The sequence below is a fragment of the Salvia miltiorrhiza genome, chromosome 2 (assembly GCF_028751815.1).
Source record: "Salvia miltiorrhiza cultivar Shanhuang (shh) chromosome 2, IMPLAD_Smil_shh, whole genome shotgun sequence".
Classification (NCBI taxonomy): Eukaryota; Viridiplantae; Streptophyta; class Magnoliopsida; order Lamiales; family Lamiaceae; genus Salvia; species Salvia miltiorrhiza.
In genome coordinates, this window is record NC_080388.1 from 36,660,646 (window position 1) to 36,673,861 (window position 13,216).

Here is a 13,216-nt window from a genome sequence, read left to right on the forward strand (position 1 = left end):
CTTTTTCTTTTTTTCGTGCCATCTTAGGTAGGATTGCAAACGAATCCCGAATCGAATCGAATATGTATATTTCGAATCGAATATTTATCGAATACAAATATCAAAATTCGAATATCGAATCGAATACGAATTATTTGATTAGTTTACAATCGCAATGAAGAAGCGCGATTTGTAGTGAAAAAATGACTTCAATTTAAAATTTTGATTTTATAAATTGTGAAGTTTTACTTTTAAAATTGTGAAAAATGACTTTAATGCATATATAATTAAATATTTGTGAATATAAAATTAAGTTCATCCAACAATGTGATGAATTCATCGTAATTTTACATTCTAAGGTTGAAAAATACTTCATAATTTATTTTAACCCATCCACACACACACACACACACACACATATATATATATATATATATATATAATATTTAAATATTTAATTAGGTATCTACGAACATTGAATTGAATCGAATCGAATATCATAATTTCATATTTGTATTTGAATACTAATTAAATCGAATCGAATATATATATTTGATTCGAATCGAATTTTTAAATACGAATATCATAATTTCGAATCGAATACTGAATCAAATAAAAATATTTGATTAGTTTACGATCCTAATTTTAGGGAGATGTTTCTTGAGGGGAGAGTATAAGAAAAAACAAATAATTATAGGATTTTTCTTATACAAATTTGAGATTACAATTCCTAAACGAAATATGAAAATAAGACAATGACTCAAACCCCTTCGTTAGGGTTTAACAGTCGAATTCATCACTTTCTTGTCCAATAAGATCAAAATCCGATTCAAGGTGTAACATTAAGCATTCCAACAATACTAGTGTTATACCCGAGCTTCGCATGGTATGAATATTCATACATATTTGTCATGTATAGTAGAATTACTATATAATTGTAAAAATATATTTAAGTGATACAAAACATAATACATAGAAATTAAACAAAATTGAAAATTTACATTATATAATACAAAAAATAGGAAATAAAAAAACAAAAGAGTTTCATATCATACAGTTTATATTATAAGACGGTACAACATAAATATAATGATATACATATAATATTAAATTAGTGATTGTGAAAATTTATACATTGCTATTGAAATATAATTTATCGTGTAAACATACCCTGAAGATAACAAATTGTTTTTGATATAAGCATGCCCTGAAGATAACAAATTCTTTTTTTTAAATTTTGAAAGAATCCAATAGTTTATGCCAAACGCATTAATGTATTTGTATTATCATTTTGCAAGTAAACTTACTATTTTCTATGATTTCTTAATTTTTTTTACAAAAGGTAGTGTTTGTAAATAAAATAAAATAAGAGATAATATCTTTCTCTATCTTTTTTATATCTTTCTTCGGTAATGTTAACTAAACATTCGATACCACAATCTTCTTAAATTTTTTTAAAATTATATTTACTTGTTTACATAAATATGCGGCACAAAAAAGGATATGTCGTATGCGCGACAGAAAGGGATATACTAATTTGATGTACTAAAAATTAATAAAAATTAATGAAATATTGGTAAATTTAATGATGTAACTAAAAATGGTCCATAGTACTTAAGATAATGAAGCTAATAAATATACTAATTTGACAACGACATAAGGAGATGCAGATTAATCTAACATATACATAAGTTGGAGTAAAAAATATATAAAAAATTATACTACCATTTTACTTTTGTATTTAAGTGCATAATTATGAAAAAAAATCATCTTAAATTCTACAACAAACATAATAATAATATAGTGGTCGTGTCTTCTATTAAACAGAGAAGTCAAATACAAATTACAAATTCCGAAAAATTTCTTTATAAACCACATTATCAGTACTATTACATTCTTCATCACTATTATCACTATGAAACAACGGATATGTGCTAGATACGATAGTTCTTAACGGATCACCACCGCTCTTAAGCACAATATCATCAGGTAATCTAACCACAGGAACACCATCACTATAACTCCCAACTAATCCATCTCTAACATCAGCAATCCAACTCGAAAATTCTTCCAATTCATTGGTCATTATTCACATACATTTGTTTTAGACGCATATTCTTTGTCAACCTCAACACTTCGCAACTGCTCCAAATGTATGACGAATTTATCGTTGCATTAACTATATCATATGTCTATTGCCTTTAGGGATAACAGGTAATATTTGTCGAAAATCACCACCAAATACAACAGTTTTATCATCGATCGACACATCTAATCTTTGATTCATCACGCACTCACATTATACCACGAATACTTCTATCTAAAGCTTCAAAACAATACTTGTGCACCATAGGAGCTTCGTCCCATATAATAAGCTTTGTCCTCAAAATTAACTCTGCCAATGGACTTCCTTATTTTATAATACACATAGAATCTCATTGACACTAATGGGAATCTTGAAACGTGAATGCACTGTTCTTCCACCAGGAAATAACAATGAAGCAATTCCACTTGATGCAACATTCAAAATAATTTCTCCCTTTGAACGAATAGCAGCAGACAATTACTTCCATATGAAAGTTTTTCCTGTTCCTCCATATGAAAGTTTTTCCAGTCCCCACTTGATGAATACTTCTTAACACTAATATTAATATTATAAAAAATGAATTTATACCTCTAAAGAATATTTATATATTGTAATCCCTCCGTCCCATTAAAAGCGGCCTGTATTTCATTTTGGGTTGTCCCACTATAAATGACATATTTCCACAAATGACAAAGTTTAACCCTTTTAAATGTGGACCCCACCACTTTTAACACATTTACACCTTCTCCTTAATTCCTGTGCAGAAAAGTTTTGAGCCACTTATAGTGGACGGAGGAAGTAGTTAAATTATAATGTACGTTTGGACAAACTAAAATATAAGAGCAATTGATTAACAAATATAATAATTAAGATCAATTAATTATAAAAATAATTCATACATTTTTATAAGAGCATTTCCAATGTAAAGTTGCAAATGATATGCATCTTCATAAAAATTCATTGAGTGTTGTATGTTGAGTAGGTATGATTAGGAGAGAGGGGATGCAATATTGCATCCCCTATAATTGGCAGAAAGTGGGGCCATTCGATATTTTTTACTTTAATTTATTTTCTATTTTTTGTTTTACACAAAATCTTGCGTACACCCAGGTGTACTGTACAATCGGGTTGATCCGTACTCAAAATAGTGTTAATTGCTCCCTCTGTCCCATTAGTAGTGTCTCACTTTTCTTTTTGGGCTGTCCCATTAGTAGTGTCTCATTTCCTTTATTCTTTCTATTAATTTATCATATTAATGTCTTCTCTTTTTTTTTCTCTGAACTACTATAGTTTTTCTCTATTTAATTTATAATAATTATTTTTAATTATTAATCTCGACAATTGTGCAGTACTTCTTTTGATTTACAATTTTGTTATTATTTCGAAAGATGCCTATTGCCAAATAGTAGCACTTTTTTTCTTAAATTTACTTTTTTTTGTGAGTTCCTATTTTTCTTATTTAGTATGCATTTCTATTTTACTTTTTTCATGTTATACGGTTTTCATTAAATAAAAATCTTTATTCTTTCTAATATTTATAAAATAATTAATTTAATAATAAATTAATTGAAGTGGGTGGAGAATGGGTCCATAATGATGTCAGCAAAAAATTGAATTTTAAAAATGTATTATTGGAAGTGAAAATAAGAACGGAGAATATGATGATTCCACCAAAAACCTTAAAATTAGAATGTAGTGTTGGAGATGGTCTAAATGAATAAGTTATTTAGCTCATTGAGATATCTCATAATACAATCCATGCAATAAGTAGTATTTTTCCCTATAATTTTTAGAAGTGAGCAACATGAATTACTATAGTTATACAAATAAATTTACAATCAAAATAACAAAAGTTCGTCAATATGAAATTCATATACAAATTTAATTTATAAAATAGAATCGTGTTTTGTGTCAAGAATAAATAAAATAAAAATAAAACCATTCACACTCCTCATCATTTTTTAAAACACGTCCACCCATATTACATAATAGTAATTGGCAATATTATTTTGTAAATAATATATTAATAGATATTTTGCTACATCATCCATATTTTTTGTAAAAAATATTCACTTTTTCGTTTTTATGTAGAGTAAACCCAATCAAAGATGTTATCCAAATTCAAGTATTTAATAATCAATTTTTTAGGTAAGAGTACTGAAAAGATACGTGTGTACAATTTTTTGTAAATAATTTTAAGAAAGATTTATAATCAATTAATTGGATTAAAGTTTGAGAAAATATAAATAAAAAAACATAAAAATATATATATTATTTTTAATTTTAATTATATTTTATAATTAATTATAAATACAATGTTACTAAACTAACCTTACTTTTCAATATAATTTATAATTCTAAATCCTAACGCACACAAAAGTCAACACGACAACAACGCACACAACTTTCAACACTCCAACTCCGATCGCCACCACCGCCGCACCGTTCGCTGCTCTCCAAATGTGTGCCGTCCGTCACCGCCGCACCGCAGGAGGCAACAACTCTTCAAGGTACAAACCGTCTCTGCCCATGCGCACTGCACGCCGCTCTTCAGTCATCGCATCGGAGCCGCATCGTACCACCGCCTCCAATTGTGGCTGCTCTGCTGGCAGCCTCGCGCCATTGCAGCCGCACCAAGGTAGCTCCTCAAGCCATCATCGCCGCACCGTAACAACTCCTCACGACATCGTTGTTCCCATAAGCTAACGACAAGCTTTTTGTTCCTCCTTTTGTTCTAAGGAGTTATGATTCTTAATTTGGTGAGGTTTTTTAATTTGCAAGATTTGTTTGTAAGATATAAACCATTTATTTGGTTAGATTTTCAATTTCTGAAATTGGATTGCTGAATTTGAATGCTCAATTGTGGTTGAGCTTTGAATTGAAAAACATGCAGATTTTTTTCTTTTTTCTTTTGAATGTTCAATTTCTTTCTGATTTTGATTGTTTGATTTATTATTATTATTATTATTATTATTATTATTATTATTATTATGAATGTTCAAAATTTCTTTGAATGCAGATTTTGGAATGTTCAATTTCTTTCATTTTGATGCAGATTTTGAATGTTCAATTTCTCTCGATTTTTCAATGTACAATTGTGGTTGAAACCATTTGCTATTAATTTGTCAAATTAGAACTATGTTCTTATAATTTTGCCTCTGAAATTTTTTTATTAGTTATCGATTTTGACTTTCCTATTTAATTGCCGAAACCTTTCAGCCTGAAACCTTTGGGCCTGAAAAGATCAAGCCCATGGACTCTTAGACATAGGAAAATTCATATTCATACGGAGTATTATAAAAGCCCAACTATAATAACAATACAATAAAGAGTCATCTATCATTTGATTTTAGTGTTTAGATGCAAACACATAGGCGCCGCTAGACGCCCTAGAATCTTCTCAAGTCACCTAATTCCCCTGCTCCCTGGTTCCCCTTCTCCCTCGTCTCATCTTCAATTCCAGGCGCCTGGAGATACAACAGCAGATTGAAGAAAAATTACCTTCTCCATCGCTATATCTTCCCCTTCTCCTTAAATCTGTAGATCTTCTCAAATCACACTTAATTTCCTTGCTCTCTTCTGCATCTTCCCCTTCTCCCTCGTCTGTTCTGCATCTTCGCCTTCTCCCTTGTCTGCATCTTCAATTCCAGCGCTACCCTTTTCCCTCGTCTGCATCTTCCCTTTCTCTCTCGTCTGCATCCGTCGCTTTTGTTATTGCAGGCTGAAGAAGCAAGGTAAGCTATGGCAATATACAAAAATCACTTGGGGATTTGAACGCTAAGTTGCTCCAATGTGAACTTCTTGCTTTCCCTTTTTAAAAAAAATCTCATTTGCAATATTTAGGTCTTTTGATAAATTCAAATAAATAGTATGACTTTTATGAATTTCTTTAATTTTTTTAAATAAAAAATAGTATAATTTTCAGTTGTCATGATTTACTTTGTTCTATATAGTTGATTTTTTTTTTTTACTTTGAGAGGCTATAATTTTGTGGCAAAGCTCATCTATTGTTTTTTGTTTTAATTGTGTAGATTTGCGAGGAACACCCTTGTGAGAAACTTCAGAACAACACATGTAAGTTTTTTATGATTTTTTTAATAAATAAAGATGATTTGATTTTTTTGGGAGTTTTTTAAATAAATAAAATACGAGTATTTCATTTTGATTTTAGTGCAGATTTTGAGATGTATAGATTAGTATTATCAAAGCTTTGAAAACCTTACATCTAAGTATTTTCATATGTGCGTCAATCTTTGAAAAACTTTGTGTTTCTGATTGGTGTAGTTTGTTTTTCTTTAAAATGATTTCTTTTATTTAGGATGCTGATGGGTATTGTTTCTTGAGGTTTCATGTTAAGCTATACACATGGATTGGAATTATTATTGAATTTACTAAGGTTATTTGCAAGTCAAACATCTCGATTGAGCTTAAATATTTATGGGATATGAAGCTCATTTTGTAGTTTTTTGGATTGTGTGCTAAGTAAATAAATTTGATGTATTCTAAATCTGAACACAGATTTAGTTTGTCTGGTTTGTTGAAATTTTCAATGGATGATATAGATAAGATTTAGATATGAATTTGAAGTAAAATCTGATAATTTTCCCGCTAACAGCAGCTAGTATGCTCAGCTTTTGTTAAAAAACCACTGTTTTGGCAGCTAGTGTACTTAGCTTGAATGTCTTCTGATAAGAAAAATAAATACAGAAAAAAAAATCATTTCTTTTTTCATCTCGTTTCAATCTAAAATATTCAATATCAATACTCCTTGCATCATATAGAAGAATCATTAGGAGCCATTATATATTATATTTACATTCATTTGTAGCAAAAAAAAGGTAACAGAAATGGTAGATAACATGATAGTATTAAATTTCTCTTATGAAAATAACATATGATTTTTTTTTTCTCCTTGATGATAATATATATAAATCATGAATATATACTAAAACCATTTTTCTTGTGGGTGTTGCAATAGGAGAGATTCCATTTTCATGCTCCAGATTAAATTTCTCTTATGAAAATAACATGATATGATTTTTTTTTCTCCTTGATGATAATAATCATGAATATATACTAAAACCATTTTTCTTTTCGGTGTAGCAGATTGTAGAGGTTTCATTTTCATGCTCCAGATCTTCACCTGCATACAAAATTAAAAAATTACTATCAATTGCAAATATCATTGTTTTAGAATTTATTGTAATAATTGGGTTGTAAATTTTCAAAATTAAAAAAAAAATATAAATAGAAGGACCACATAAAAATTATAAAACACAAAATGACAAAAAATAATTAGAGCAACCAAGAATAGAGAGAGAAAGTTACCTTAGTGAAATATGGTCTGAAATGATTTGGTATTTATAGGCTGAGTATTCATCAATTTGGCTCCAATATTGGTTATTTTTGAATTTCAAATGTGTATCTGGGTGCCAGTTTTTGGAGCTCAATTCTAAAGAACCAGCTGTATAAAGCAAAAGTAAATATTAAAATATTAAATTTTTACAGTTCTAATGCAGTTTGTACACGCAATGACAGATTATATATCTGCGCAGCCTCTGCTTTCCACATGCACAAACAGAAGCAACATATATGCAATAAGAAATATAAAATTTTGGAATTTTTAATGCAGTCACAAACTTGAGCCCGAAGTCACAAATTTTACCCAGCGGATAGAAAAGCTCGATATTTACTGGATAAAAGGCAGCTACTTTTGGCGGGAAACACGTTCCCCCAAAAATCTATGCTTTAATATTAGTATAGATAGATAGATTGTCTTAGTTAATCTGTGGGAGCAATGGAAGATGGGAGAGGCCAAAGAGAGGCGCTGACACTTGTGGCAAGAAAGCCCAGTTTCTCGCTGCCCACCGCTTGCCCCAACTGTCTGCCTGCTTACATTTATCTTAAATTTGCCAACATCCCTTTCACTTTGGAATTCAATCTCATCCATCCTGATTCTGGTAATTCCTTCTTTTTCAATTGTTTCAGAACTTTTTCCTTTTTCATTTGAATTTCTGCTGCAGATTTCGCTCTCGAGACTTTTATCAAGTAATTATATCTAGTTGGTTCTGATTCTTTATGGTTTTTTGGTTTTATATATTTTCACACCTTTATTATTGTTTGTAATTTTTCTGCAAAATTGAACCTTGTATTGGGTACTTGGCAATTCTCGCGTTTGCACACAAATAGTTCTTGCTTCGTGATTCTGTTTACACACGATTGGGTGATACCGAATTGGCTAAAAACTGCTAGCAACAAAATGAGCCTTCTGCCATGCTTCCCTTTGGATTATGAATTTGTGGATTTATTGTAGTTGCTTAAAAAAAAAACATATTCTGCATTGTGTTTCTTCGGCTTAGACACATTACCCGGTTTGGAATTAGCAAGATTTCGGTTGATTGTGCTTGAACGTTGCTATTTTTCTATCTCCTTTCAAACAACATTTGTTATGATGAACACTATAGATATAGCATATCTCTTTTAAAAGAAATGAACGTGGGGCATATTGAATGTGACAGTAGATCTAAGGCCTCCAGCTAGTTGGTATCGGACGAACTGATACTGCAAACATTTCAAATGTCCAATTCTCCAAAATCACTGGCAAAGAAATCTTTGTTGGTTCTTGGATTAGTTATATTGATGGCCGGTCCAAATACCAGGCTAGATTACCATAATAATTTCATGGCAAAACTGTTGAAGCTAATAATGAAGTTATCTTAATTATTCCATGGCAAACCTAATGGCATTTATTGACATCCGTTTCCATCTTGTTTAATCGAGAATCACAACTTTGTTTGGTTCCTCAATGTTTTATGTATTTTTTGTAATATTCATGCTCTTTCTTCTGTCTTTCTTTTTTCCCCTTTCTTGATCATGAAAGTAATAAGGCACATGGAGATTTGTCACAAACTTTCTGTTAAGTAGATTTGTGTAAGTGAAATACTAGCTTTTGTTGGGAGACTCATTTAATGGTCTATGATGCTACCATACGTAGTCAAATATCAGGTGATTGAATATTTATCATAGCATAGCTTATTCTATATTTAATTTTTAGGTCTAGAAAAGCATTAGATGTTCAATGTGCTATTGTGGAAGAACGTTGAGATTCTATAATGAAAAAGGAACAGATTCATGTTCTTCTTGAATCTTTCTTTTGACCAAAAGGCTTCTTTTTTCTTTGGTGGAGCCATTGACTTTCAATATAGGCATTGATCTTGCTATTAGTAACACCAAACATGATATTTTAGTTTTTGCTTTTTATGCACTGAAAATCATTATATTTTTATAAGTATGTATGTGTGAAATAATAGACATGCATTGTCTCTCTTCCAGATCAGATACCCTTTGTTGAGTCTGGTGATTATGTTGCTTATAACAATGAGAACGGTGGGGTCCTTCAGAAATTAAAGGAAGATGACATTGTTGACTTGGATGCTGAGGTGAGTGGTATACCTGAATGGGTATCATTTAAGGTGATGGTTGAGTCATGGCTTGCTGATGCAGTCTTGTATGAACTATGGGTGGGTTCTGATGGCAAGTCAGCACACAAGATTTATTACTCTGATCTCCCTTGGCCAATAGGAAATATTTTGTACTATAAGCAAGTCTATGCGGTGAAACAACTACTTGGGATAACATCAGAGAATGCAGAAAGAAGGGAAGAAGAGGTATTTCTGTTTGGACGTATTTCTCATCTACTTTTTTGTGTGATTTAAGATGTTTTTCTCTATTGATATGTGCACTCTTGTGAGGATGCACGTTTACGCATGTTGCAAATGCCCATGTGCACACCGAGCATCTGTATATTCTGTACACAAATGAATACATGAAAATCCGTCAAATTATAAGGTTCTGGATTGAACAAGATCAAGACCTAATGTTATTACATATGATTAGCCTATTTGGGTTTTCAGCATTTGTAAATGTCTGCGTGATGAATAGAAATGCTTATTATCAATATCAAGAAGACACACACATATGTATATCTACATGTATGCATAGTTTCTTATGCATTTTGTGCAAGCATGGCTTATTGTGCTGTTTTTACATGCAGATATATAGAAGAGCAACTGTTGCATATAGTGCTTTGTCAGCTAGGTTGAGAGAACAAACCTTTTTCTTTGAAGATAGGTAATTTCCTTTGCTCTGTGTAAGCCTTAATGGCTGCTGCTTTTCTTGTTTTATATGTGGTAATACTGCATAACACAATGTTTCCAATGCAGGCCAACAAGTTTGGATGCAGTTTTCCTTGGGCATGCTCTGTTTACGCTTCTTGCTTTACCTGTGAGTACTTCTAATGGTTATATTTGAATCATCATTGTAAGTGGAGACTTCCTTTCTGAAGTGAGTTACTGTTTTTTGGAATCTATTGAGCTTTACAATTGTCAGATACAGAATTATGAACTCATACTGGTGTATTATTTTCTACTTGTTAAGATTCTGTCATCTGTTAAAAGTTGGAATTTTGTTTTGTTTTCTTTTTAGATATGTATATAGGAAAGAGTCCAAATGAGAACCGTCTTATTGTGAGAACTAGATAAGTTATACTTTCAGTGCAGTATATTGTACGCCTTGTGCTATACATTAACTCCATGTCATATATCTCGAATTTGCAATTTTTCGCTATGTGTGTGAAGTTCATGCTGAGTATTACACTAAACTCCTATAGTCCTATAATAAATTCACAACACTTGCTGAGTGTAGAGTTCAGTGCATGCAGTTAGTTTATAGGTTTAGTGCAAGAGTTCTACATGTATATATAGGAAAAGGTTCAAATGAGAACCTTCTTACTGTCAGAACTGGCGTAACTTATACATTTAGTGCCATAAATTGTACACATTTATTGCACAACAGCACAACACATACAATTTACTGCACTGAACGTATAAGTTACTACAGTTCTCACAATAAGAAAATACTCACTTGAACCACACCCTGTATGTATGTATATATTGAGAGATAGTTTTTTTTGGTATAACATAAAATTTTACAGTAAGCTGATTTTGTTACAATCATGGATAACCCGTACTATTTAAAACTGCCCCTTTTTTGTGGCTTTCTGCATTTATGATACCATGAGGCTCAGATGATTTGATGTCGTAGTAGTCCATGTAATATTAAAGCTTTTATATTCAAGGCTCTTGTGCTTTATCTTACGAATTGGCAGATCTGAGAATATAAGTGATTTTGTTATTATCTGCAAGCTTGGATCCAGTGCGGTGAAAATTCCCTATCTATTTTGTATTTCTGCAAAGAACAAAGTCTGAGATATATGCCTCAACCTGAAATATAAGTGTACAAGTTGCCATACTTATTTGGTGCTGTATGAATGGTTGAGTGGCCCACACTTTCTCAGCAACTTGGTACTGGGTTGACTAGTTGATACAGATATTGAATCATCTTCCTTTAATAGGTATATATAGTGGCTGAATTATACATTTTTCATGTGTTCTTACCTGTAATAGGAAACATCTGTTCTAAGAAGTAAGCTCTTGGGTCATGCTAATCTTGTGAAGTATGCTGAGAATCTTAAACTGGAGTACATAGATGCCAGTTCGTCATCTTCATCAGTTCCTCAGTCAGATCCCTCATCATCAGCTTCAAAACGAGGCCCTTCATATTGGAGTGAGTCTCACTTATAACTATGTTGCTATCCAATTTTACTAATTAGACATATATTGTCTATTTTGATCAATATATACATTTTGCTACATTGTCTGAACTTGATTCATTCTCATCCAATACTTAAAGGTCTTGGAAACATACTGTTGAAACATGATAGAGAGCTCTCTGTATACAGCTTTGAAAATAGCCGATCAACAATAAACTTTGCGCCCGCCGCCCACTAATGACAAAACAAAAATACCTTCTTGAATGTAGCTATACAAAAAATCATGGAGTGAAGCTATTAGACACCTCTTGTGAGAAACTTCTGAGGCTAAATTTGGTTTCTGTTGGAGTACCTACTAGTATCTAGAGATATGTTTGGTGCTAGGTACTATATTTGGGTTATTTTAATCGCTTTTCTGGTTTATTTTGAAGTAACTATGTCTTGTTTTAATTTCGGGAAGCATTGTCGTGAAAGGATCCTGCCTCTAGTTGAGTGTTTGACTGTTTGTCAGTTACCATTGCACCTAAAGTCTTTGTCTTCTCTAGAATTAGCTTACAGTGACTTCATGGTTAGTCATGACTATTGGTTTAAATTCTACCAGCATTCCTATAATACGATAAAAAGCTACTTAGTGGAGAAAAATTATAGTATCTTGCTTTTGCCTATAAATAACTCATATGTCTTCCCATGTTGCTTAATTTCTTCCATCAGTATTAGTATTTTATTTGAATGTTTCGTAGAATTGACCCCATTCGCGACAAATTTAGGTTCGAAGCCAAAGAGCAAACCTACTAGGGAGAAGACAGAGGAAGAGAAGAAGTTCAGGAGACGCGCTAAATACTTTCTTGCTACTCAGCTTGTTGCTGTTTTGATTTTCCTTTCCATTCTTGGGGGATCTAATGATGCTGAAGTAGAGCTTGGTGATGATGATGACGGCTTCGGTTATGAGTAGGAATTAACCTCTCAGATAGAGATTTATTTGTCTCCAAATTTTCGTGTTTTCTAGTTCGACTTGCTAGGGTTTGAGAAAATCGGCAAATATGCAAGTCATTGGGTTTCCTTTTCCTGAAGAAGCATGCTAGTGAGTTTTAGACTAAATCATCTCTTGTACTAAGCTACAGAAGTTGAGCGTAAGCATAAATGCAATTTTGCCCATTGGCAGAGATGGATTGAGAAACTGTCAATTGCTTTTGAACTCATTATTGTTTGCTTTATGTATGTAGTCCAAATGTACGATTGATGATGATGTTGTTTGACCTTGAGTGTCTCGTATTAAAATACTCTTGAAATATTTGTCATTTTGCAAATTATTCATCTAAGTTGCATCTAATGCTATTATAAGGTGTTGATATAACCTCATTAATTTGGATAGCCGTTGTCACACCATGACACAAATGGTAACATACTGTAATTTATTAATGAGATATAGCAATACGTATTCCTACCACCACAATAATCCTTGATAATATGTGGAATTTAAGAATTTTTTTTTGTTCTTATTTTTTTTAATTCTCCATTTTATTTCTTCTTAACCGTATATG

The 13,216-nt window shown here is 31.7% G+C and overlaps 1 protein-coding gene across 3 annotated transcripts; it reads left to right on the plus strand.

Moving 5' to 3' along the window:
• Positions 1–5,402: 5,402 nt before the first annotated feature.
• LOC131012233 (mitochondrial outer membrane import complex protein METAXIN-like) lies at positions 5,403–12,852 on the plus strand. Of its 3 annotated transcripts, none has more exons than XM_057940147.1 (8): positions 5,403–5,799; positions 6,097–6,139; positions 7,698–8,025; positions 9,398–9,732; positions 10,119–10,195; positions 10,288–10,348; positions 11,530–11,689; positions 12,443–12,852. In XM_057940147.1, exons 3-8 carry the CDS (start codon positions 7,863–7,865, stop codon positions 12,625–12,627), a joined length of 981 nt encoding a protein of 326 aa, XP_057796130.1. In that variant the 5' UTR covers positions 5,403–5,799; positions 6,097–6,139; positions 7,698–7,862; the 3' UTR covers positions 12,628–12,852. The 3 variants fall into 3 exon arrangements, with proteins under 3 accessions (XP_057796130.1, XP_057796132.1, XP_057796131.1); XM_057940148.1 differs by having other exon boundaries at positions 5,420–5,799; positions 7,604–8,025; XM_057940149.1 differs by lacking the exon at positions 12,443–12,852 and having other exon boundaries at positions 5,413–5,799; positions 10,288–10,384; positions 11,530–11,668.
• Positions 12,853–13,216: the final 364 nt, after the last annotated feature.

Coding starts and splice junctions, on each gene's coding strand:
- LOC131012233 (XM_057940147.1), top strand. CDS start 7,863: ATGGAAGATGGGAGAGGCCAAAGAGAGGCGCTGACACTTGTGGCAAGA. Junction 10,196..10,287: donor ACCTTTTTCTTTGAAGATAG/GTAATTTCCTTT, acceptor TTTCCAATGCAG/GCCAACAAGTTTGGATGCAG. Junction 10,349..11,529: donor TTACGCTTCTTGCTTTACCT/GTGAGTACTTCT, acceptor TACCTGTAATAG/GAAACATCTGTTCTAAGAAG.